This window comes from Syngnathus acus, chromosome 9 (genome assembly GCF_901709675.1).
Source record: "Syngnathus acus chromosome 9, fSynAcu1.2, whole genome shotgun sequence".
NCBI lineage: Eukaryota > Metazoa > Chordata > Actinopteri > Syngnathiformes > Syngnathidae > Syngnathus > Syngnathus acus.
Window position 1 is genome coordinate 2,129,099 of NC_051094.1, and position 27,342 is coordinate 2,156,440.

The window sequence follows — 27,342 nt, forward strand, 5'->3', positions numbered from 1 at the left end:
GACAGATGAGGCTGACGTCGGGGCGCTCTGCTGCTGCTGCTGCTGCTACTGAAGGCTGGCCCGGAGTGGAACATCAACAGAAGTGGGCGCGACCACCGTGAAGAGAGGCCACGGAAGATCGGGAGAGGAGGGAGATACGCTCCCTTGCAGCAAGGACTTTAACTCGGTGAGGAGAAAGAAACATGAAATTGACTTTGCTGCAGCTTGTGATCGGATGCGTTCAGGGTGACTGGGATTTTTTTATTTTATTTCTACAAACAGCGTGAATTTTCATAAATAGATAAATAATAAAGTAGCGGCGCGTGTGTTGGCTTCCCGGTGTGTCTGCTTCGTAGATGAGACACAATAACATAAAAACTCGATCGGATCAGGGTCCAGAACAACCTTGACGGAGTTCCACGCGTGCACAATCTGTTCAACTAGGCGGGGTGATGTTTGTCTGGAAACAAAACAAAATAGCACGCGTGCATCTTTTTGCAACATGAAGAAACATAACTGTAGGGCTCCTTTTGGTCGACCGGTCCGAATTGTACCAAGGGCAAAAAGCTCCTGATTAGATGTCATCATGTTAATCACAATCATCATCATTGCATGCGCGTGTGGCTTGCAGGGAGAGACGGACAAGAAGAGCAGCCGGACCGGGACGTGTTAAACTGTAAGTGGACGTCGAGGAGAAAGAGACGCGAACTGATTCATCCGGGAGGTGGATGTCAAAGTAAAGGTAGGAATTACTTGGTCCACTTAAAAAACAACAACAACAAGACAACTTATTATTTAGATTGTGCATGCTGCAGAACTGGCGCAACGGTTCGGCTGGTGTGGACTGCATGAGAAAAAAGTTGTACACTTATCAGAAGAAGTTGTACTTTATCTTAACTAAACATTTGTTCCAAACCTCTATATTCTGAATTAACGTGTTTGGATAACTAAAGGAAAATACATTTGATCAAACTTGAGTGGGTGTGTCGCTTTAAGCGACTGATTAAATATCAAGTGTCTGCCCGTGAGGCGTTTGTCTAGAAGATCGCAGCCACAAAGATGTCTTTACTTTAGATATTTAATCACCTTGTAATTTTTTTTGGGTGTACTCGTTGCGCCAATTGATGAGTACTTTGGGTTTTTGAGTTACGCAAACTCTTATGTAATCCAGATGAAATGAGCAGTCAGGGGGAAAAGTTGAGAAGACCAAAAAAAAATTCAGCTTTTAATGTTGAGAACAATCCATTCATGCGCATTGGTTGTTTGATTGTAAGTGTAATAAGAAGTGAACCACTCAGCAAACAACAATAGAAAAACAAATATTTGATGTATATTTAGTTTGGATGAAGTGACACTATCCAAATTGCTGTTTGGGAATTCTGCTTTCTTTGCCTTTGTTTGACCTCAGGCGGGTTCATTATGAGAGGTTTTACTGAATCTGGGCAGAGAACTGATGAAGGAAAGGGATGGTTGGCGGTTTGGTGATCAGTTCCTCCGTTCCGCGTTTCGCTCTTGTGTTTTTTTCTATCAGCTGAGGAATTTGAACCATTCTCCCTTGAGGGCGAGGCCGTTCCTCTGTCTGCCAATGTGCGGTAGTTGTGATAGGTTCACCAGCATTGTGTGCGCCAATGCACGTATGCAAGGCCAAACGAATCAAAAGTCAAAAGCACGGTCCTTTTGCACATTTAAAGAAAAAAAGAAAAGCAAGAAATAACAAAGACGTTACACAGCGTGAGCTGCTCTTCCCGGAACCGCATGATGTTTGGCTTCTTGGGAAAGTTTTGCAGAGGGAGAACACCAAGTGGGCAAACAGAGAGAGAGTGAAAGAGCGAGCGAGATGTTGTTGTGCATGGGCGATGGCGTCTTCTACTCACTCGCTGCATAGTTTTTAAACAAGCATAGATTCAGCGTTGCAGCACGTTAAAGAGATGGGGGGGTGAAATAGAGGAGGAGGGGTAGGGTGTCTACTACTATAGATTACAGCCGGCCATAAACATACCTGGCGTTAAAACAGATATGGAACTTTTACACAAGTTAGTCACGCACTTGTTGGTCTTTGGCGGGATCTCTAAACAGTAAGACTCCAAATCATGTATACTGTATGTTACAGTTGTCAAACTCAAGGCCCCGGGGCCAGATACGGCCCGCTACATCATTTTATGTGGCCCGCGAAGACAAATTGTGCATCAAATTCGTGTGTCATTACTAGAATTGCAAATTGTCTTCACTTTTAATAACGAGTTATTTGTTTTGTAGCTTTGACTGTATATAATATGAGGTGCTCATACATTTATTTGGGTTGACAGTCATAATGGCCCTCCGAAAGAAACTATGACTACAATTTGACACCCCTGCTGTAAGTCCATCTTTAAGGAACGAGTTGATGGAACTGTTTTTGTTCCCAGCATATTTGCTTAGGTTGCTGGAGAAACATGATGGCTTCTAGACTCCTTTTGTGCCTACTTCTATAGGCCTCTGCTGGTCAGAATTGTGCTTACTTGTTCAGATCATTCCATTAACAGCTCATAAAGCATCAACGCATGTGTGTGTGCGTGAGTGTGTGTGTGTGTGTGTGTGCGTGTGTGTGTGTGTCAAGAGAGGTGGATAAGAAGGTGTTGCCAGTGAAGACAGGAAAGGGCAGGGCTGAAGGGGCAAGAGGAGATAAGAGAAGCCCACAGGAATAGTGAACAGCATGTCTGTTTAGCCAGTGCCAAAGCGAGGGAGAGACGGAGCGAGAGAGAGAGAGAGAGAGAGAGAGAGGGGTGGGGGGGATGTAGTGATAGCGGACATTACACAACTTCATTGTTGATAGAAGGTGGTGAAAGAGGACAAGGTTCCAGGGCCTGAGGTTTGCCACAGCTGGCTAAATCCACTTTATACACAATTTCAAGCTTACGATTTAAACCGGTCTTTTAGTCAGACAGGAAAGATTATTTTATTGTTACGTTAATATTTTCTTTATGATTGTTATTATTTATTATTTGAAGCTTGTTCTTTTAAAATCATTTGGTTGGGAAAGCTTTTACCGAGTGTCTGTGAATGTTATAGCATACTCATAATTCTCATGATGTTGGAGGCTAACACTTTGTAGCCACATACATTTATCAATCATTATCACAACCCCCTCCCTTCTCTTTTTCGACGCAATGCGCCATACGGAGAAGTATGAACTCCTGACCTTGCATGTGCAAACATTTGAATCAGGCAAGCATATTGACATGCGACACATATCTGGCCCGGTAAGAGTTGTTGGCTTTAACTCTAATCTGAAGTGAGACAAACGCCCAAATTCCTGCTAATCAGGGGCAGAGTACTTTCCTAGATGGACGGACATTAACGCTCAAGGTGTTTCTCACCTCATAATCTGCTTTCATACACAACAACACATTGTTGTCGGGGTGAAAGATTGCTGCTTTGCAGTTTTCGGAGGCTGACGTAAGCTGGCTGACACACTCTCTGTCTCGCCAACACGTGCACGAGCTCGCTCGCTCGCTCTCATGCACGGACGGAAGAATCTGATATCGCAGGTCTGCCTTGTAGTGTGGCAAGTTCGAGTGAGATCTGTCATGATCTTAGTCACTGTTTTTCTCTGTGGTTCACATCCCACATGGAAATGTGAAACTGACTCACCGCCGGTTCGGTTCGCCACTTTCAGCCCATTTGGACCCATTTTTAGTCACTAAACATATATTGCAGTGAGCTTCAAAATCAAACTTGAAATTTTGAGTTCACTCAACTTTCACCTTCACATCTTCAAGTAGCCTTTTACATTCGTGTTTTTGGAATACGGGCAGAAGCACACTGGGGAGGAGACGTGACCTTTGACCCTGAGTCCTCATCACCGACATCTAGCATTTAAATGACCATAGAATTGTCCGGCTCTCCAGCCCTCGCTCTCATTTGAACATTAATAATTAATATCATCGACAGCATTGCAGGTTCTCGTGACTGCTTAATGCTAATGCATTAGCACAACTTTGGCAATAGGTGTCAAACTTGAGGCCCGGGGGCCAAATACGGCCCACCACATCATTTTATGTGGCCTGCAAAGACATATTATGCATCGACTTCAAATGTCAGTACTAAAATTACAAATTGTCTTCACTTTTAAAAAAATAGAGATATAGCTAGCAATTTTTATTACCATTCAATTTTTTAGATAATTGAGCAGTTTTTACTAGTCTCTGATTTCAAAACTAGTTATTCACTGGCGGATTAGCTCGGCTCATGCACCATTCCAGAGAGCCTCTACACACTTGACCGTTGACCTTGACTTTGATACTTTAAGCCTTACGTGGTGCAGCCGGGGCCAGTGACATGTGGTCGGAGTGACCGTTGGCTGACTGTTGTTTGAACAGGCCAGCGTGCAGGCCATGCGGCAGTCGAGCGGATATAACCGGACACCACTATCGATTTTTCCATCACTATTTATGGACACCTACTGTGCATAGATATGCATGTGTGTTTCATCATATTCCTGCAAGTCTTATTTCGGGCAGTTTTCATATCATTGCATATCTGTAAATTTAGTGTCCCCCCCCCCACTGCGAAGCTTTCAAAAAATCCTTCTGCGGAACTATAAATTGCGATGTTAGGCATACCCTCACATTAAAAGAGCGTTCATCATTGTGATATTGTCATCTTGTTTATTTGATTGAAAAATGTGAGGAACAAACAGCACAAGTGGAACAACATGCGACGAGGCTATTTGAAGTCAACACAAAGCAGTGACTTCCTGCAAAGCCTCAGCTCACCATAATGTGATTTATTTGTCCATCTGCGTCTCACTTGCGATGACATTTTTTTTTTATGTTGCTTTTGCACTCATGATCGTTCCCTCCCTTCCTTTTTCTCCTCGCTATTTCTGTATGTGTGAGCAAGGTCTAAATAGAGGCAGACACACACTGCCCGACGAATGATAGATTTCAACACAAGGGAATCGAAGTGGCAATCGCAAATCATCCACATGGAATGGTTGCACTGTAGTTTGGAAGGAATCCTCTCAAAGTATATTTTATTACATTTGCCATAATTTGTAAGGTTTATTTTAGGATAGTTTATGTTGCAATTAGAGGTTGCTCCTGTGCTCTTTATGGAAATATGTTTCGATGGCAATATAATCTCTGCTGGTGTGCGAAGTCTAGTCTTTCTATAATTATAGACGCTCCTATGTATAACAGTTATCCTTAAAGAAAGCGTTTGCAGTTAAAAAACTCACACACACACACATTTCTTAAAACAGTATGTGCCTCTAATTTCATTTGCAAGGAACCACCGTGCCCGAAGAAAAACAACCAATCGAGCACGCGTATGTAAGACGCAACCAGGGCGTCCAGAGTAGAAATGTCAGCCCCCTGTGCTACACGCAGGTATGATGTAGCGCTAATATACGGACTGAACGGCTTGTCTGAAGCAGACTGAAGTCCAGAGGTGTTTGACTTGGCGTTCCTCTTTGTTTGATCAGGCGCTGCACTGAGGACACTCAAATCTTACGCCTCGCTACAAGCAGCACTATTATATATGGTGTATATTACGCAATGCTGTTTGTACAGTGTTAGACCAACACCCAAGCTAAGATTTATGCCACAAGTTTTTATTTTGTCCATATGTGGAAACTCTTTTCAGCATTTGTAGTTCAGATCAGTGATAGTCTTGCGTTCGGCCCCAAAGAAGTATCATTGTTGGTAAACATTATTAAAAGGTCTCCAGTGGGGAAACAGGAAACACTCAAGTGTAATTGTGTACTGAAATAATCTTTGACCTCTCAGACAGCAGGCAGTTAAACAGAGATACAACACCAACTTCTACTTCACATCCCGACCTTTCACTCCTTCAGCCCATCTTTGCCCCCCAGGAACCACTTAACATTCCTGACATTTCCTTCCATCACGGCCAGTCATCACCAAGATTGTCCATCCTCGTGTGGTCGGTTCCCACGAGTGCTTGGAATTCTTGGAAATGCTAACATTTTTATGTTCCCTTTTTCCCATGATAAAGTGAAGCAGTGCATATTATTATTATTATTATTATTATCCATCCATCCATTTTCTGAACCGCTTAGTACCCACGGGGGTCGCGGGAGTGCTGGAGCCTATCCCAGCCGTCATCGGGCAGTAGGCGGGGGACACCCTGAACCGGTTGCCAGCCAATCGCAGGGCACACAGAGACAAACAACCATTTGCACTCGCACTCACACCTAGGGACAATTTGGAGTCTTCAATCGGCCTACCAAGCATGTTTTTGGGATGTGGGAGGAAACCGGAGTGCCCGGACAAAACCCACGCGGGCCCGGGGAGAACATGCAAACTCCACACAGGGAGGGCCGGAGGTGGAATCGAACCCGCACCCTCCTAACTGTGAGGCGGACGTGCTACCCAGTGCCGCACTATTATTATTATTATTATTATTATTATGATCATTGTTTGGGTTTGTAAAAAAAAAATTGTCCCCACCTTAAGGAAAAAATTCTTACGTGCTTTATGAATCATGCATATCATCATTTTTACTTAACACATTTAATCTGTGCAGTCGAGTTAGATATATTTTGACTGCTCATAAGAAGTGGATTTAAAAGAAAAACACTTGCAGGAAGTGTTTTCCAGTGCCACACTTTACTCATGGACCTGCTTTGTCATAAATAATGTGTTTGTCGCAAGGAGGAAACAAGCCCTTTCCACAAAGAATTAAATCCAAACAAATAGCCCATTCAGGAGCTCTCTGACACGAACCCCACTCTGTTGTTTTTTTTTGTTCGGGAAAAACAAAGTGATATATCTTCATTAAGTTATAATGAGGAAACAACATCTGGCTACAAATGAGATAAGACAATCTACAGATAACATACCAAGTCCACAATATGTTCTCCTCCGCGACAGGCCTTTCCGAGCCTTCAATGTTTTTCCACTTAAACTCATCACCAATTGCCAAATGGGCCGGCCGTTACAAAACCCGCTCTGCCTCATGCCAGCGTGGCGGCGCTGACATGTAGCTCTCTCTCAGTATGTGTTTGTGTGTGAGAAAAGATTAAAAAGGATAGCAAGAGATTGAGACGGTGCAACCGAATATTTTAGGAATTCTGGTTACATAGTTTCCCACAAAATCACTTTTTTATGTTGCCCTTCATTCCATTCATACCCTTGAACTTTGACCCACTTAGGGCAGGACATTGAAATTCCAGCGTTGTCTGCCAAACAAGAAAACAAAAACATGAGCCAAACTCCCCTTGCATAACAAAAATGATCTTAAATTGTAATTATAATCAACAACATGTCTAATGTTTTGTAGTTTGTGTGATTGTGTGTATTAGAATTTAATCCTTGGGACTGTTATCACTAACATGGTGCTGGAACTGTTTTGAAGACCCACTGCAGCTCTGACCCACTTGTGTCAGCGCACGGGGTATACACGCGCACATTTCTCTTCTGCTCATTGAGTGTGTGTGTGTGTGTGTCTGAAGAGTGTGTATGTTTGTTAGTGCACTCGATGGTGTGGGTTGAAGACGAATTCTCTGCGGACACGTGCAGTGTGAGAATTTGGATGTTTGGACAGCTTTAGGACCGTTGCAAGCCAGTTTGATGAAGAATCAATGGCGGCAATGGCATGGGTTAGAGATGAGAGTGAATTTTTCACAAATTTGAGCAAGATATATGGAGTGTCATCACCCCCCAAAAAAGTGCTGACATCGGCAATAAATATCAACCGTTGATATGGCCGGGATTTTTTTCTCAAGGGTGGACATGGGGGGCAAGGATATCTCAGTGGGCCTACAAAACAAACAAAGAAAATCAATTTCACAAGGTCCTAAAACTCTTCAGAAAATTAAATTAAAATTAAATTAATCAATTAAAAATTAATTAAAATTCACTAAATGTTCCATATAGAGTTGGGCTGGAAATGTTGAAACAAAATGTTGGAAAAATCAGAAAACACCCAAAAGTCAATTACCTGGCATATATCTACCTCCCCCTGCTTTAGTTGTGTTTACTCAAAGACTCCAGCGGAACGGGAGCAAACTTCCCTACACGGAGGATGAACGAGCGAGAAAGTTCAAAATCACAAGTGCACATTCCGTTGTTTTTGTAGCGCCGTGGCTGAAAAGGCCAGATGTCCCATCAGGCTGTGCTGCTTGATAGTTCTCTCACAAGGGTCCAAACAAAGGGGCAGACTCTGCGCATTTCTAAGACCTTGCAGTGCCAGTGCTCTTGAAGCCCTACTTTATCCCACGGCATTCCACACCATCTTTCATGAGGCTTCTTTCTGCCCATGCCAGCCGGGTCAGGGGGCAGTGTTTTCTCAGGGTGCAAAAGACCAAACTGGTCACAGCTAGGAAAAAAAAAAACAGCAGCACCAAAATACATAAACAGGCAATTTGACTTTGATTGGTCAGTGATGTTGACATGCTGTAAGAGCCTCACAAATGGGATTCCATTTAATATTGCCCTTTTTCTCAGTCAAAACGATGAGAAACCGATATTGGCAGACGTCTTTATGGCACAGTATGACTTTCTTGTTGCTGTGGCCTTGAACGTCTGCATTAACATCATTGAAATGTTGAGAGAGCTTTTACTGCCTTTGTGTTCAGCGCTCAGTACCACTACCTGCCAGTAGATGTCTGTCTTCAGTCTTCCACAAACACAAAGGCACAAAGGAGCTGTATGACATGTCATTAGATGAGCTTGCCGGGGGAGACTGCACAAAGTCCCGGTTGCACAACTCGATCAAATACATTGCAGCACAGATTTCACTGGGGAAAAGGTGAGCAGAAGTAATGGCTTCACTTGGAAAGAAACACCATACTATTGTATAATTTAAATGTTTTCTTGCAACAGCAATATCTTATTTTCATCCTGAAATTCCAGGAATTCATTCTTAGACTCACAAGGCTGAATATTTTCCAAGTCTATTGTTACGTTTTCTCTCTTTTTGTCTGTTGCATTGCTTTTTTGGGCAAACTGAATTGCAGGATTAGACTGGGAAAATTCTAATCTGTGTTTTGCAACTAATTTGGAAGTAGGGCTGGCTCATTTTCAATTCACTCATACTATAATGATAGTATTAGTGTTTGGAATATAAAGAAGAGCGTACATTTGAACTGAATCATTATTCAAGTATAGTTTGTTTCCCTAAATTTAAGCCTAGCTATTGTTAATGCTCAAACTGTGCATACTGTTGCAGTGTCTTACGATAATATTAATATTTCGTGAGAATTACGTTTTTGTCTTGCGAGTGTTTTGTCCGTGACGGAGGAACACGTCCACTGCACAGTGTATGCTTTTTCCGACATTACGTGAACGCCGCAAGGCAGGAGTTGGGTGAGTAGTGTGGTGACGTCACGGCGCGGGGGCGTGTCCTTTGAAGAAATCAGCTGGGGAAACAACAACAGAAAAGGAGGTGGCTCAGACTGCAACCGAGTGTCTGGGCCAGTAATGTGCACCTTTTAAGCTATAAAAGTAATCTTTTCAGCTCCGATTGTCAACAGTGGATGACTGCAAGTGAACCGAGGCTCGTGCAGCTTTGACAAGGCAGCCACAGGAAGCAGGAAAAGAGGGCAGAGGTGCTTTTTGTCCCCTTGCAAGCTATACTATACATGCTCTTTGTGTCAAGTGGACGTGAACACGATCATTTGTTCTCCCCCGTGTGCCGGTTTGCAAGACCGGCCGGCACCCCACCAGAGTGGCATGTGGGTCAATTCTGGAAGCGTCGGAAGGTAGGGACCCCCCGCCCCCCTTTACCTCCACAAAGGAAAGAGAAAACGAGCACATGCTCCCATTATGACGTCTCATCAACCAGCGTATTTGCTTCTAAAAGTTAGCGCCGTTCCCTTCGTGTCATGCTGGAGCCCTTTTTATGTATGTGTGCACTTAATGTGGCTTTAATCTCCTTTCGTCACTAATACCACCCATGCAATGATGCATGGCGTTTTATTGCAAGCAGAATTTGGGATTATTGATGCCCAGCCTGCTTTTACTGAGGTGTGACGTGTCTTAGTGCAGCGGATGGGCTTGGCGTGTTATGCAAGACTTATCAGCTGCATCTTTTAGGCATGTGGGAAGATGACATCTTCCTTTTGCTGCTTAAATATATGTTTTTTTTATCGTGCTTTTTTTCTGTTTGCATCCCAGGATGCATTTACCTTGGTGTGCACGTTCGGTTTCCCCAAAATTATGAATGAGTCAGGTGCTTATGAATGGGAGGGGGTGCTTCATTGATAAGTGTGATCTCATTCACGGGACCCGCTAATAAATGGAGGAAGTGTGCGTGGCCGTCCTGGTTGGGATGCGACGATGCCAGGCAGCCCATTACCCGAACGAAAAATGTTAGTTTGACAGCACACGCACAGGGGTGATACTGAGCCTGTGGCTATGACGTCAGCAGAGGGTTTGCGTTACGCAGGTGGCAGGGAGGGTGACAAAGCGTGCATGCTAAGTGGAATCAAATCTGTTTTCGAGAGGGACTATGAGTAGTCCATCATATTCATCATAGAGGGTTTTCATGGAAGTAACATTTTGCCATGTAGAGGTTTATGAACCACAACATCTTAATAAGCAAATGTTATGAATTCCAATTACTGCAACTTGGCAAACTGGTATTGGGAAACTTTCCAGTGCCAAAATGATTACGACAAATAATTAGTCATCTGTTAACATGGGTAATCTATATTAAAAGGCAGAATAATGAAATGCTGAGAGTTAATGCAAATTTTTCATTTTGTATGAAACTTATTTTGTATTGGTTGCAGGTTGGCCATATTTGCTTTTAAAAAGATGAGTCAAGTTCCACATTCTGCTTAGTTCAACATTGACAGCCTGCATTATGTGACTGTTGTGGATGTTCCCAATGCCCCCATGTCAGGTCAAGGAGGAAGGTAAACTCAGGTAATAGAGAGCACATTTTATTATTTGGTGATTTAAGAAGAAAAAAAAATCCACATTTTTATCCATCTCAGGGGGCGGCCATTTTGATTTGTACTGCCACTTGTTGTCAACTGAAAATGACATCACCAATGGCTAAAGGCCTTTGCTTACAAACATCACATAACCAAACCCAGAAAACAGATGAGCCACGAGGATCGCTCTCAGAGAAGCGGACAAAGAGTCAGCGAAGGAGGAATGTAGAATGAGAAAGAAGGTCATGAAGATGTTTGTATTGTTGTGTTGAGAGGTTGGCACCGCCGTTCATTGTCGAGCGACTCGCGTGTCAGCGCCGTGTCTATGAGGTCTACAGTCAGCCATCGGGGGAGCCAAGCAGAGGCTACAGACTCCATTATGTAAGCAGTCTGTGCAGCTGCGCCTCTGGCACTCGCCGTCTCCTAACACCTCGATAACACAAAGGCTAGTAAAACACTTGTCACCAAATTAAGAATCGGCATGTAACACCGTTTGACCTATTTCCTCCAACAATGCTTCCAAATAGGGGTCACGTCTTGCCAGGCTTATGTGAACAGGATGAACTCTAGACCAAAAAAAAAAAAATTGCACTCAAAAAGGGGTGTGAGTGTTTGCTTCCGGTGGATCCTGAATAGTGTTACATAACAGAGAGGCAGAAAGAACATGGGTTGGGGGGGGGGGGGGGGGGGGGGGTCGGCTTAATGCTGCTTCTTGACCATCATTCGGTTAAAGTGGAACGTCCAGAGATAGATTTATAAGTCTGCAGATAGACGTGAGTGAGCATTACAGTGATAAAATATCTTAAAGAAAAGGAGGAGGAGTGGTTGAGTGGGCACAGCTGCATGAGAAGTAGCTCCACAAAGCGCTCGGCAGCAGAGAGATGAATGAAACGACTTAACAAGGAAGTTGAAGCACGGGACCAAAAAAAGATGCACAGCTGTGTAACCAAAAAAAAAAAGCTCAGAAGTCAACATTTTTTGCATTACTTAAAAATCAAAACGATGCCTCTTTGTTGTTCTTTTTCCCCGCATAGGTTCAGGCAGACATCTGCAAAGGTGATGACTAGCAAAGTAGATCAAGTCTAGAGAACCGTGTGCAGTTCACAAGAGGTCACTGGCTGAAAATGAAATCTTTAATCTTTGCGGCTTCTCTTTCCGTTCTTCTGAGCTGCAGCACCCTTAGCCCGCATAACCTCGTGACAACTCAAACACCGACCAGATAGCAGGTGCTTAACATGTCGGAAGCGTGCGAGGGGATAATTAGCTTCTGGGTGTTGACCGACACATGACCGGGGCAGATGTAGGATGGCAAAGATGGGGTGCTCGGGATCCCCTTGAGTGTGCGTCCACATCAGCAGCTGCTTCCATCACTGTTTACTAACCAGTAGGCACGAAACATGCACAAACAAGGCAAGCTTCTTCTCTTCCGACCATTCATCACTCCTTCCTTTCTCCAGGCACTTTATAAGGATAAGGACTGAATTGTTAGCAACATATTTGGTTGTTTTTGGTTTGCACTTTGGATCCCCGTGGCATGACTTGGCATGACTGTAATACCGGGTGACGGACTCTTCTCCCTAGGACTCAAATAATCCCTCTCTGGCTTGTCTCTGTGGAAATCCCACTCGCACATCTGATTCGTCGGATCCCCTGAGAGCTGTAACGCCGTAACCCCAGGCTTGAACACGTTTTTTTTGGTGTCTTTCTGAAATGATGTTGGAGGTGTTACATCATCAAAATCCATAGAGTCCAAATCCTTTTGGCTTTTTACTACGCTTTCATCATCTGGTTTATATTTCGATATAGACGTCAACACCAGGGTCGACACGAGCTCGTTTTTGAGTAGTTGAGGTTTTGAGGTCAATATGGACCTCTATCGTCGTCAATGGCAGTGAACGAGTTAATGCAAAAAAAAGACTAGCACTAGTCACGGTCCTTGCGAAATAGGGACATGCATAAATCACTCATCCTTGAACCAAACTGCTCTTGAAATAATTCAACATGTTGTGAAACTCCACCGCAGGACGTTCGCACAAGATCGACGAGGGTTTGCAATTTCAGATTGAATCTGCGCAAAAAAGCATCTGCAGTAATACTGATAGAAATGTAGCCTCCCTCCCTCCCGCTTGGGCCAGCCAGCCCCCTTTTTTTATGTTATCTAATATTTCTGCATTTAGTTCCAGGGATGAATAAGTGATTATTAAAAAGAGAAATTATTGGACTAAGTTGTCCCTCCACCCACTGCATCTAGCAAGATTCTTTGTGAACAAAACATGAGTCATAGTGTTGAAAGCGTGGTTTTAGTCGGACTTACATTTAACAATTTTATTTGCCCTACGCTATTATTGGATCCAATTTGTTTTACTGGACAACTTTTGTAGTCCTTATACTGAACACCCATAAATATATATAAAAAAAAGATGGCCGCCATTGTTGTGATTTAGAACGTGATGAATAACTGGAACTAGTTTTGGCTCAGGAACAGATGTTGGTTGAGAAGCAGGTTGGAAATGTGACGCCACAAAGTGCAGGTCAGGGCTCACGCTAATGAATGGAGGTTGCCATTTTTAAAGCCAACCGCGTCAATGGAATACCAAGCAGGGGGCCTTTTATGAATGTTTCATAGGTTCTATTTGTGAGTCAAGCGAGAGGTTGTTTGAAAAACTTTCAGGGATTATTGGATCGGTAAAAGTGTGTGCGGAGGACGGTTATGCAACGGAGAAGATTGGACAAGAGCTGTGTGTAAACACTTGGCATTCACATATTTGCTTTGTGGTTTGGCAAATGAAAAATGGGAGTGCTGTCTTCAGTCATATTATTTTCGAAGTGCTACTGTTTGCGCATCTTAAACATCACTTAGAATGTTCCCCTTGTACAATTGTGAAACGTGCTGTCCGGCATACGCAAGGTGACTAGCAATGAGGTTAGATATGCAAGGTGATAAAAGGACGGTGCGTTCAAACGACGTCATCTCTCCTTTTCTCTGTCCTTCTCTGACTACTGTTACCAAAATAGCTCTGCAGTCCCTCCATGTGTTCTGGAGAGGAGTTGGCAAAGTCCTTCAAATACTGGTCAGTGACGCTCGGAGCCTTGACAAATCCTCCCTTAGCCTGGCTCGCATCGAGAAGTCACTGCGGCCCACATGCCCGGAGCCTCGACTGTCCCAATGATGACTCATTCCCTTTGGAAAGCCTTATCAGTCCAATTTTATTTATTTATTTATTTATTTATTTATTTATATATATATATATATATATGTATATAAATTTTTATATATATTTATATATATAAATTTTTATATATATTTATATATATATATAAATTTATTATATATATATATAAAATATATATACATTTTTTAAACGTGTATATATATATATATATATATATATATATATATATATACACACAAATATTTTATATATAAATATATCTATAGGTATATTGATATATGATATGAATATAATAATAAAAAAAAAAAAAATATATATATATATATATATATATATATACTGTATATATATATATATATATATACAATATGAATATAAATATGTATGATATGAATATAAATAAACGGACCTGTTCCTATTCTTTGCTCTTCTTCCCAGGGCCCTCTCCATGGATATAGACACAGACTATGAGCGACCCAATGTGGAAACCATTAAATGTGTGGTGGTAGGGGATAATGCAGTGGGCAAGACCAGGCTCATATGTGCCCGGGCTTGCAATGCCACCCTCACACAGTATCAGCTGCTCGCCACCCACGTGCCAACCGTTTGGGCCATCGACCAGTATCGTGTATGCCAGGAGGTGGGCACGCGAGACACTAAAGTGTGGAGGAATGAATACAAGAAAAGTTGCACTGAATAAAGTCATTTTTGCATGTGTGTTTTTTTTTTCTACAGGTGCTAGAGAGGTCCCGTGACGTTGTGGACGAGGTCAGTGTGTCCCTTAGGCTCTGGGACACATTCGGGGACCATCACAAGGACAGACGATTCGCTTATGGCAGGTGAGAACACACACACACAGACATATTCACATAATTTTTTTCCACTGCAGATATTTTCAAGCCTTAAACATAAAAAGTGAAAAGAAAAATGATTGTGACATAACGGTCAATCCAGAGAATTTTTTTGTGCGTGACCCATCCATCAGCGTTTTTCAGCTGAACCTTGCCCTCAGGCTGCTGTTACATCCTTACTCCAGCAGACATGATTGGATCACGGCTTGATCCTCTTACTCGGCATGCTTGGCTCAAAGCTGCTTTTATTGGCATGAAATGCAAAAGTAATTAAAGCAAAACCAGTAAAGAGAATGTGGAGATCAACTTCAATTTAATACATTCTGTTGTTTTTTTTACCCCCCCATGTTAATAAGCAACAAGTTTGGTTTAGGTAATCATACAAAACATCACATTTTTGTTACGCATTACATAATTTGGTCAGTTTATATTATTGACATTATGTTGCATAATGTTAATACCATGTAAATGCGAGATGAGCTCGCTAATATGAAAATGAACAAACAGAAGTCTGTTCCGGGACAAAAAAGGTGCCAGTCTCATATTTTGACTCAGTTCTCCTGCTTAATAGTGAGAAGGACGTTACCAAATATGGCCACCAGCCTAAAGGCTTAGAAACAAGACGGCTTTTAAAAGTAAAAATATGCCGTAGTTTCCAACTAATCCCAGCGCATTAACTCTATTTTTGTGCCAAATCCGATTCAATTCACATGAAAACAGGCTTGAGATATGCAGAAATAGAACATTGCAGTCATCCATGTACAGTGGATAGAAAAAGTCTACACACCCTTTCCCAAATGCCCAAAGTAATGAAACCAAAGTAAATCCGAAAAAAAAAAAATAATCCACCGATATTGTGACCTACATATATCTGACCTGTTGAACTCAATTGAGGTTTTGGGGTTTGTGGCGCCTCTGTTCTTTCATTCTTCTTGAGTGTGTTGTCCATCCCTGTTTGTGTATGTTTCCACACCATCCCTAACGTTCCGATTGCTTTGTCAGCCTGCAGTCAGCTGATAAAGACGCAGCACCAGCTCAGCTGTTTTCTCCTTGCCTGACGTCTGCACAGGCAGCCATCAAGCTCTCCTCCTCCTCCTTCTTCTCCTCCACTTGCACTCTCTGTCCATTCCTCCACTCCTCATGATTGCATGACTAGCTCACGGCACACATTATCTCGCAGCTCTTTGTTGATACCAAAACTCAAAACATGACATCAAGCATTGTCACATGCCTTGTTAGGAGTGGAAAAGTCAGGTTGGCACGATCATATTATGAAAATAAGCTGCCAACCCAGTTATAATCTTTGACGTCTATAACCGTCAATGGCACTGAATGAGTTAATTGTTTTAAAAGCATGCCACTTCTGTGGCTCATATACACATTTCATTTCTATTTAAAAAATTTTGAATTATTATTGCATGTGTCTCTTGCGCTTGCGTTTGTGTGTCTCCTCTTACATAATCAGGAAACTGGTGACCTTTGTAGTTTGGATGCACCACATAGACCACATGCAACAGTGACAAGCCAGTTTATGTCACATAAGAGCCGGCGGGCGGTCAATCAGTAGCCCTAACACAATCTTTAAATCCGTTCACATCATTCCTGAAAAGTCACCACCCAGTCACACCGTGTAAAACATTCAAAAGCAAAGATTAAGCTGACTTTATGAAATAAATGTTTTTTTATTGGAGCCACAACTGGCAGCAATGCAATGATAAAATACTTGGCCTGCAACACACCACACTGTGCAAAATAAAAAATCCCAGTTCAGTTCAAGCAAACGAATGTTTATCTTCCTTCCTGATCTCCAGGTCGGATGTGGTGGTGCTTTGCTTCTCTCTGGCTAATCCCAATTCCCTGCGCCACGTCCGCACCATGTGGTTTCCGGAGATCAAGCACTTCTGTCCACGGACACCCATCATCCTGGTGGGATGCCAGCTGGATCTCCGCTACGCTGACCTGGATGCAGTTAATCGTGCACGTCGACCCCTTGCCAAGTGAGAAGACTTCCATATCCGTCCCCTAATGGACAGATTTGGATCGGAATTTCACTTTTCATGACTTTTTAGTGCTTTTAGGGGAGTAATCCTCCCCCACCCCCATCATCAGCAGCAGCCTTAATACCATGATCTTTTCCAACCCACAGACCCATCAAACCGACGGACATCCTCCCTCCCGAGAGAGGTCACGAGGTGGCGAAGGAGCTCGGGATACCGTACTACGAAACCAGCATCGTCGCCCAGTTTGGAGTCAAGGACGTTTTTGACAATGCCATCAGAGCTGCCCTCATCTCCCGCCGTCACCTGCAGTTCTGGAAATCTCACCTGAAAAAAGTCCAACGGCCTCTCCTCCAGGCACCCTTCCTGCCTCCTCGCCCGCCGCGCCCCATTGTGGGAATTCCGGACCCCCCACCCACCAACGGCGAGGGCCCCGACTCCCTCTTCTGCCACCCGCTCTGCGCGGATGTGGTTTTCCTGCTGCAGGGCGGCTGCACTCGCGTTTTTGCGCATAAAGTTTACCTGGCGACTTCCTGCTCCAAATTCTATGACCTCTTCACCCTTGAACTGGGGGCATCCTGCACGGCGCCACAAGGGGAGCAGGACCAAAGCAAGGAAAGCTCGGACAGCGGCGAGGAAGACGAGCTGAGCAGAAGAGGAGCCAAGGAGCAAGCCGGGCGCACCAAGAGCCTGGACATTGATAAAGATGGGGTCGATGGCGCCGTGCGGGGACTGAATCGACCCCCGCTGCTCCAGCGTGGCTCTTTACGGACTTCCCAGAGTGATAATGCGCTCCCTTCTCGAGCGCAGTACTCTCTGGGAACTCCCGTGAATTGCCGGGCGCTTTCGGGATGGGGAAGAGGGTTCTTGAGTGTTTGTCTGGAGCACGTTGATGACCCCATGACTGGACGACCACGACTAATGACTGTGGTTGTCATGGATGTGCTCATTCAAGAGGAACCCTTCAAGGTGATTGACTTCAGTTTCTGGGCATTGAACTACTGAGTATGTATTTCATGCATATAGTCCACTTTACGTAACTAGGTCATTTCTGCCATCTAGTGGTGAATGTTGTTATTACAACTCAAATCTTAATGCATGTCTGGCGCAATTTGCATGTTTGCTGATTTTTATTCTTTTATTTTTTATTTTATGGGGTTCTGTGGGATATAAAGTTGACCTTTATTTCATTTTTTTGTTGAAGACGTATAATAGCTGTTTATCAGTGTTTGAGTGTGTGTTTTTGAAAAAAAGAAAGGGGCACTCAAAAGTGTGGTCTGACCTGCGCGGCATAAGGATTCATTCTTGCTTTCGCTCCAGGCCGTGCTGCAGTACTTATACACCGGCAACCTGGATGAAGGTCGAGGAGACCTGATGCAGGTGGCCACCATCGCTGAGCTACTTGAGGTGTTCGACCTGCGGATGATGGTGGCCAATGTCCTCAACAGGGAGAGTTTTATGAACCAGGAGATAACCAAGGCCTTCCACGTCCGCAGAGCCAACCGCATCAAGGAGTGCCTTAACAAAGGCACCTTTGCCGGTAATCTTCTGCGCTAGCTAACCCTCGACAAGCACGTTGCAGATGTTTTCCATCCGTTCATGTTTGGGAGTGGAACATCCGAGCATTCTCTTTCAATCTCTCACAATGTACACCAAGTGTACATTTGCGATCACAAGAGAATGTGTATGATGGCGGTTTCCTTGTAATAGTGTGTAAGTCATCCAATGACTTGATGACTGACTGACACTTGGTTGCCTTGTGTGAGTCCTGCCGTGCCTTCTTTGTCTTTGTTTGCGTCGTGTTGTGTGTCCCCCCCCCCCTCCCCCCAAGCTGTCACGTTTGCTTGCTCTCACAGCTAGCGCCATCCATCTGCTCGTCTTCCCATTCACCCCTTTGTGTTGATGCCGAGTCATCGTTATCGTCGGAACGTTCTCGTAACAAGTTTTTCTCAATGAATAGTTGGTTATTCGGTGAGACGCCGTACCCGTTATAATTCAGTGACGACGCCATTGCGGTTATTTTGATCGATATCAACACATTTCCCAATACCTTACGTCACAGGTGTCAAACTCAAGGCCCGGGGGCCAGATACGGCCCGCCACATCATTTTATGTGGACCGCGAAGACAAATTGTGCATCAAATTTGTGTGTCATTACTAGAATTGCAAATTGTCTTTACTTTTAATAATATATATATATATTTTTAATATTTGACCAGTTTTTACTCGTCTGATTTGAAAACGAGTTATTTGTCAGTTTGTTTGTAGCTTTTACTGTTTATAATATGAGGTGCTCATACATTTATTTATTTCATAATGGCCATCCGAAAGAAGCTATGACTACAATGCGGGCCGCGAAAAAAACGAGTTTGACACCCCTGCCTTACGTCTTTTCTCCCTCCCTTACTCTCAAAAGCTGTTTTGTCCCTCTGTCAATTTACCTCTCTGTTTGTCTACGTGTCTCTGTGTCCGTCTTGTCTCTACCTTTGTCTACCTGGTCTGTCTTTCCCCCCTTCTGTAGCTCGGGCTTCTGTGGCATTCCACGAGATGAATGCTCTTTTCCCACCCCGGTTTCAGATGTGGTGTTCCGGCTGGACGACGGCTTCCTCCCGGCCCACAAGCCGCTGCTCATCTCCAGCTGTGACTGGATGGCGGCCATGTTCCGCGGCTCCTTCATGGAAAGCTACGTCGAGGAGGTGAGGGCTTTCTTGTATTTTTCTTTCTTTATATATTTTTTCTACATTATATGCATGGGTTTTATTTCATTTATTTCCTACAATATGAGCTGTTGCAAAAATTATTTCTGAGGAAAACGGCAAGACATGCCATTGGGATGTTAGTGCATTTAAATCCAAAGTGCATCCAAAGTAGGTGACATCAAATTTCATTCCAATTGGAGATTGTAGTGGAGCATCCCCTGAGGAAAAACTCCTCAAACTGTGAAAGTAGCCTGTGATCAGCCAGCGTTGTTCTATTTTCATGCTCATGTCACACTTGCTGCTCTGTATTTTTAGCTTTCGCCGTGTGATATCATGACTTCACACCATCTGTGCTCAACAGTCTTAACAATAGATTTGAATTCCGAGCTAATTATTTCTTGACGATTATCTGTGGAAATATGCAGTCAGTTCTAATTGTTCTGTCATTTACACTGTGCTGTTAAAGTCTACACACCCCTATCCGGGTGTTTTATGGTATTAAAGAACGAGACCAAGAAGAATAATTTAAAAGGTTTTTAAATTTTTTAAAATATGCTTCAAAAGTCAAATTCAATTAGTTGTATGTGTGTCATCATATTCTTAAATCTATTGGCGTGTCCTCATTTCCATGTTGTTGTGAACATGCTAGTCAACAATGTCCCCATGATTGCCATCGGGATGTGGCTTCCCGCTTGTTTTGTGTTTTTTTCCACACACTGCTCTCAACTCGGCCATCATGCCTCCAACCGAGCTGGGATGAAAGAGAATGGGGAAATTGGAACAGAACCAGAACAGGATGTCCTCTACCCTTTACCTCCCGCCACCGCTTTGTTTATATCGATAGTCAAGTCTTCTTTACCGTGGCCCGCACACAAACAACCTGCTAAGTTTGAGTGACATTTTGCTCCATTGTTGCCTCCAAGTCACCTGTGGGTTTCTCCTCATTATGCAGGTGCCCATCCCGTCCACCAGTACGGCATGTATGCGAGGCGTGCTGGAGTTCCTGTACTGTGCCATGCTGACCCCTTGTCCTGACCTGGAGGCCATTGAATTAATAGTGGTGGCCAACCGTCTTTGTTTACCACGCCTGGTCGCCCTCACCGGTGAAGATGACCTCCGGCGATCATTTTCATGTTAGGAGAGACGGCAAATAATAACATGCTTCTCTGCGTGCGCGCGTTCTCAGAGCAGCACGCTGTCGATGAGCTTCTGCAGTTGGCAGCGAAAGGAGTTGACATCGACGGGCACGTCTTGGCCTATTTGGAGCTCGCCCAGGTCGGTTGAATGGAATATCGGAGCGCCTTTGTGAAGTTGTTACATTTTCTAACGATGTTTCTCTTCTTTCAGTTCCACAATGCCAAGCAGCTATCAGCCTGGTGTCTCCATCACATCTGCACAAACTATAACAGCATCTGTCGCAAGTTTCCAAAAGACATGAAGGCCATGTCTCCAGGTAAAGTGAGAGTGTGGCACCAATTGTCAGCAAATCAAAAATGAAAACAAATCATTTAAAAAATCGGACAGGCACGTTTTTGATTGTTTTGCGTCAGTGGAGGTGTTAAGTTCGTTTTTTTTTCAAATCCAAAAATGAGTGGTGTAAAACAAAATATATAAGATTATTATTATTATAATACATTTTATGTAGCCAATTATTATGTGTATATTCTTGGCATGGGTCAGTATTCAGCAATACATAGCTTAACAGTTCCAACTGCTCGTGTGGCACTCTACAGATAACCAGAGGCATTTTGAAAAGCAGCGCTGGCCTCCCGTTTGGTTCCTGAAGGAGGAGGACCGCTATTTGCGCTCGCAGAAAGAGCGCGAGCACGAGGAGGAGATCTTGCGCAAGCAGCACACCAAGCGAGGCTGGTGCTTCTGGAGACATCCGTCCTCTTCGCCGCACGTCTCCTAGGCTTCAACGGAAGAAGGCCCCCGCTTGACCCATCTGCCCCCAGCTCTCGATGCAGACCTGACTCAGTGTTAAGAGGGAATGCCGGCGCGAGTGCAGTTCTGACTACATAATGGCGTCACTAGAGCAAAGTGCCCCCCCCAACACCCCCCGCCCCTTCATCCCGTCCATTGTGTGATTGGACCGGGAGCAAGGGCTGTCAATTTCTCCTCGTCGCCAGTGTCTGTCTTGATCAGCTCCACTTCTGCTTTAATTTAACTTGGGGAGTTTTTGTAAAGGGGCTCACATCTGCCTTCACTTCTACACAGACTGTTAGCCTGCACACACAGACCCTTTTGCCCAAGATCTACCTTTCTACAACCAGCACTGGATATCCAGGAAGTGACACGATGTAACTCATTTTGATACAAGTTTTTTTTTTTTTTTTTTTTTTTGTAAACCCCTTGCACCTTTTTACACGACTATCATCGAAGACCTTCTCCGAGGAAGGCTCCATGATTGTCTGGACTGCCGAATTGGAGCACATTTTTGAATTTGCCCCCGCACCCCTCTAAAAACAAACACACATACAAAAGAAAAAACAAGCTCACTTTGATGCACTTCTAAGACTTTCCAAGTGACAACTGAATAGCGTTGACGGGGATCCGGAGCCTTACTTGACGCCTCTTTTTGGAGGAATGACGGATGCAGTATTAAACAAAAGCATCTGTAACGTCCATCACCGCCACTAGATAAAAAGCGCCTCAGCAAGCCTGCCTTTACACCACTGCACCACTGGGGGCAGCATTGCTCAGGGCCCCGCCACTACAGTCACACTTTTTTAATGCCTGTGACTTAGACGTCGTTGTCGCTAGTAGTATGTACAAGGAGTATGAGGGCCGCACTGAACAAAGACGTTTTTCCAGACTAAAGTATTGAGTAAAGTTTCTATACAGTATTTACACGCAATTGCAACAAATTGGCGTAGTATAGCCGTCTGATTGACGCTGCCTCCAAAGGTTTCTAATTGTCTATATGCTGCAAAATGGTCGTAAATCAATTAAAAAGATTAAATTAATATTAGAATAATGGACAAATGTGAATATCGGCGGCGTCACTATTGCATAATTTTTTTTAATTCTCTATTGGAAGACTTTGCAATTGAGACGGCTTTATTTCTGCCACATTACGCACTCGGATAAAAATAACTATCCTCATAAGAATCTCTTAATAGCACTTTCTTTTCACAGAATAACATTATTTTTTCCTCAAGAATGAGACTTTCTAATGTTCTCAAAATATGTTTTTCCTCATATTAATTTTCTCTTGCAACCTAACGTTTCTTTTTTTTTTTTACTTTATTCTCGCAACATTGCACTTTTTATACATTTATTTAATTCCTCCCCCTCGTAATTATTTCTTTTGTTTTCAATTTGGCCCGAGTACTCCTGTCGTTGGTAGGCACAGTATTGTGATGAGTGTTAAAAATCAGCAAGAGCACATGCAACATGTTATTGAGTGCATTTATGAACTCTGTCCACCTCACTCGGAATACCAAAGCTGTGATTCTCTTTCTTCCCCACTTTGCTTCATTTCTGCTTCCCTTGCTTGCATCCTTGTTGCAAAGAGGGCGACGCGGTGGTCAAGCGGTTCGTATTATGAGGCACGGTGTTTGAATTCCTCCTCAGGAGGGGGAAAAAAAAAAAAAAAGATTCACTTTGCCTTCCGTTCCTTTCACTGGAATCCAAAATGGTGCTCGAGACACAATACAACACACACATTAGTTCTCAGTTTCCAGTATGTGTCCAGTGTTTCAACTTCAATGAAAGGTTCAGCAAGTTTCCAAGAAGGTCGTTCAGTTGAACATGTGCTTTTTTTGTGTTAAAAAAAAGAAAAAAAAGAAAAACAACCCAGGTCATCGGTTTTTAGAATGTGTAGCATTTGAATTTGACACACATAGTGCTTTTGGGGGACTGGGAGATTTTTTTTTGTATTCACCACCAAAGTGTTGTTGATGTATACACACAAAATTGAGCTGAGTGCTCTTTTTTTTTTCCCCACTGATCACACTCTTTTGCGCATTAGCTCGAAAAGCGATGGAGATGAGATGGCTTTGAGTCACCTGGGTCGCATGTCCCTGTTCTCTGGAGAAAGACGCGACAAAGTCCTGAAATAGACTTCCAATTGGATCTCGTGAGAGCCAAGTGAGAACCAAGCCAATTTTCCAGTTCAAACATTGCCTGGTATTACTCACTCTTATCCAACTTCAGTGCTTTTGAAAGGTGATTAGGATATTGATGAACAGATTTTGATGGCTACTATTTGTCTTATTAATTATTGGTATGGCCCAATTAGCCTCTTCTCTCAGTCCATGTGCCTTATAACGGACAAAATAAGTCAACGTTTGGGTTGCAGGCTGTTTCTGTAAAATAGGTTGTGCTTTACACACCGCAATCTGAACTTCCTTTTCCAAGCAGATGACCTTGAATTAATCTCCCCCCCGATTATTGTTTTTATGTGGATTATTTTTTGGACGGAGGAATGGAGAAAGACGCCATGGACAGAAGGCCGTCATGATTTCAAATTGAAAAAAAAAAAAGTGCCAGATTGATTCCTGAAGTGACTATAAAGTAGTTAACACTGTTATTGGTCGGGGGCAGATGTTAGACAAAAATATTTTGTTTAGGAAAGCATTTTCTGTTGAAGTTGTCTTATGTTTTTGTTTGATTTCTGCGCTTAGCCCATCTCGAATGATTGTAGCACACTTTTTGATTGACCTAAAATAACCCCCTTTTTTACAAGCTCTGATTTTTGTACACTGATCACTCGGCGCATTTAAATACCTATTTAACTTTGTCAGAAAAATAATAATGAGAATAATATGCAGGGACATTTATAAACTTAAAAATAACTAAGAGGCAATCATCAGACTTTGTATTGTAATACAAGATATAATATACTTGTGCAGGGTGTTTTTCAAAGTAACACTGCAGGTGATTTATGTTCTTAAAATGCACATGCGGCCCATGAGAGCATTTGATCTGGTTCACCATGCAATTCTTAAGAAAGGAAAGAAAAATGGCTTCAATTGGATTTGCATGCAATTAATTGTGGGAAAACATGCACGTTGCTGGGTCTCCTCTTAGTATAATAATTTTGATCATGGCCGAACGGAATGACTATTGAAATGGAGGAGTGATAATATTGAATTACAGGACATTAAAATGAAATTATTTGGAGTCAGTCAGCTACTGTTGCTATGGTGTCCTCACAGGCCAAAGTTAAACGATATACACTGATGTCATGTTTAGCTGTTTGTCTTCATCACATCATATTGGAGTCTGAGCGCAAAACACGTTGTGTGTCTCCGTTCATGTGCCTTGAGTGAAATGTTCACACTTGTAGCCCTGTACAGGCTGACCACTACTACCATGCGCCGCTTCAAGTCAACTAAGCCAAAAAATAACATAAAAAAGTAATGCTAGGCAGCTTGTAATTTCTTTTTTTTTTTGCAACAGTGATGACACGAGTTTTTGTTGCTGTTGTATTATCTGCTCAAGTTACGCAACAGTTGAATTGTGAAATAACCTTGCACACCAGCAGTTCTCAAATGAGGTCTCTGCACTCTCTGTTAGGTGCCTGCACTTTCTATTATGTAGCCTATAATGAAACCTTCTGTGATCAATACTCTGAACTTGCTCAATTTTTCATATAACAAGCTTTGGATTCATCTTAGGTTTCACTTTGTCATCGTTACTCCACATTCAGTGTTCCACTGTTCAGATGCAAACATTTGCTGTGATGACTATGTTTAATATGATGCTTTAATTAATTCCTTCAATTGTTATCCACAAGTCAAGTATTTAGGATTGTAATGTTGCGGAGGGTCGCGTGGACTGAATAGTATAGTTGTGCACTTTTGTTTCCATGTGACTTTTATTAACCTCCACGGCTCATGTGTAGTACCATAACAACAAAGAGCACACCTTCACCTATGACTGTTAAGGGCTTTCAAAAAGAAAAAAAAAAGAAGAAAAAACTAAACAATCAGAATGTTTGCTACTGTTTGCAAAGATGTTTTGAAACGGTTTGTAATATTTTTTGAACCGCTATGATTTGTACAAAATGACCTTTTTCTTTTTTGCCATTGCAGTATTTTGATGTTTGACATGGATTTTATTAAAACGGTTTAATCTTTTGAACTTGTCTCTTGTTTTATTGTTGTGCTGTATGACATAATCCAACGGACCATATATTTTACATCCCGCAATTTAATACGTTTAGGATTGTTCTTGCCCTGATTTCTGGTTAGAAAATTGTGATGCAGCAGTGTCCTCTAGTGGATAAACGAAGGTATTTTCACTGGTGTTTTTATTTTGTAACAATTTACATTATTGCACAAATTTCTTCGCTACTACTCGTTAGCCAAAAGATTTGGTACACTTTTATTTTAGAGCACTTTTAACCAAAAACTGGACCAAAATAAGATGACAAAAATATCAAATATCAGCTCTAATAATGTAAAAGTGACCAACAAAAGTTAAAAGTCATACACCAAATTTCTATGACTGACTGAGTCAGCAAAAAAAGCGACTCCCCGAAGTGATGACTCATCTAGGCGAGTGCACGGTGAGCTGGAACTTTTAATCAAGGCGCTCTGCTGAAGAAGCCACACGGGGATAGCGTCGCCATGGTGCCGTCTGTGATGTGGTCGATGGTCATCATCTTGAGACGGGTGACGGACGGTAGTGGTTGCGGGATGTGGAGTCCTTGCTGATATATTCCATCTGCAGAGTTCTCGCCAGTTTTCTGAAGCTGAGCCGTGATTGGTTGTGACGTACCACTGTGATGTCATTTTCAGGCGACAGCAAGTGACAAAATGGCCGCGCCACGTGACGGACAAAACCAGGTGAATTTTGCTGCTCAACTCTTATTCCACATATGCTATATTATCCAGAATGCTGTTTTTAGACTAGTGGGGGCACATAGAACATGTTATTGTCAAGAAAACTTTGGAATTGACTCCAATATATTTGCCACCTTTGCATGAAAAGTTTAAATCAATTATAAACTTGTCATCTTTCACGTGTCTCTGTTATGAACATGAATCGACTGCCTCGTGCATGACAATGTCAGCGGCCTCGTGTTCAAACATCTCGCACACATGTGCGGCTGTGACATCATCACATCTGGCTTTCATTACTAGTGGTTGACTCAGCAGGAGATGAAAAACTTTAGACTTTGAGGGCGAAGAACCAAAGAAGGAAAATGCTTGAATTGAACAAGTACATAAGGCGTATAGTATTCACAATAGAGACGCACCTACTAATTAAGTATTTTAATTTTCTCCTGAAAACGAACCACCTTCATTCTACTAAGACTTTTGGTACATTCTATACTTTTCTGTAGGCACAGCTTGGCATGCTTGGAACTGTTTGGGGGAAGAACCGAAAAGAACTTGAGACTGTGAACAAAGAGCTTCTTCTGAATAAATGCATGAAAGAATGTTATTCACAAAGTCATGCAATTACAGCCAACCTGCAACAGAGGGCGCTCTACAAAACGCCTGAACTTGGTGAGTCCATTTCCTTCAGCAGACCTCGTATAATGCAAATCGAACTGAGCGTGAACACCCCAAATTGTAATCTTTGTTACTGCAGTTGCCATGGAAATGTTCATCTGACGAGTGATGGGATTGATTTCAAATGTGTTTTCTTGGTTCATTAATCCGGTTTCATTGATCTTGTCTGCACAATGGCGGATGATAGACAATACAAATACATTGGATTGTGTTACTTGACTATGTCGTTTTCTTTATGTGTGTATCAAATAGGCATACACACACACTCACACACGCATGGCCCAAGGGG

General features: G+C 42.8%; 1 protein-coding gene across 7 annotated transcripts; it reads left to right on the forward strand.

Annotated features, from left to right (window-relative positions):
* On the forward strand, positions 1–25,674 carry rhobtb4 (Rho related BTB domain containing 4). 7 transcript variants are annotated; one of them, XM_037259998.1, is made up of 13 exons: positions 1–166; positions 611–721; positions 10,718–10,853; positions 14,476–14,677; positions 14,773–14,876; positions 16,700–16,885; positions 17,035–17,854; positions 18,206–18,425; positions 19,463–19,581; positions 20,537–20,687; positions 20,771–20,859; positions 20,932–21,037; positions 21,318–21,496. In XM_037259998.1, exons 3-13 carry the CDS (start codon positions 10,807–10,809, stop codon positions 21,494–21,496), a joined length of 2,223 nt encoding a protein of 740 aa, XP_037115893.1. In that variant the 5' UTR covers positions 1–166; positions 611–721; positions 10,718–10,806. The 7 variants fall into 7 exon arrangements, with proteins under 7 accessions (XP_037115893.1, XP_037115896.1, XP_037115898.1 ...); XM_037260001.1 differs by lacking the exon at positions 10,718–10,853 and having other exon boundaries at positions 2–166; XM_037259999.1 differs by lacking the exons at positions 1–166; positions 611–721 and adding an exon at positions 9,545–9,685.
* Positions 25,675–27,342: the final 1,668 nt, after the last annotated feature.

Bases quoted from the DNA above. Each gene is read 5' to 3' on its own strand.
- rhobtb4 (XM_037259998.1), top strand. From the start codon at position 10,807: ATGTTCCCAATGCCCCCATGTCAGGTCAAGGAGGAAGGTAAACTCAG. The intron at 10,854-14,475 runs GTAATAGAGAGC...TCTTCTTCCCAG, and splicing joins AAGGAGGAAGGTAAACTCAG to GGCCCTCTCCATGGATATAG. The intron at 14,877-16,699 runs GTGAGAACACAC...CCTGATCTCCAG, and splicing joins AGACGATTCGCTTATGGCAG to GTCGGATGTGGTGGTGCTTT.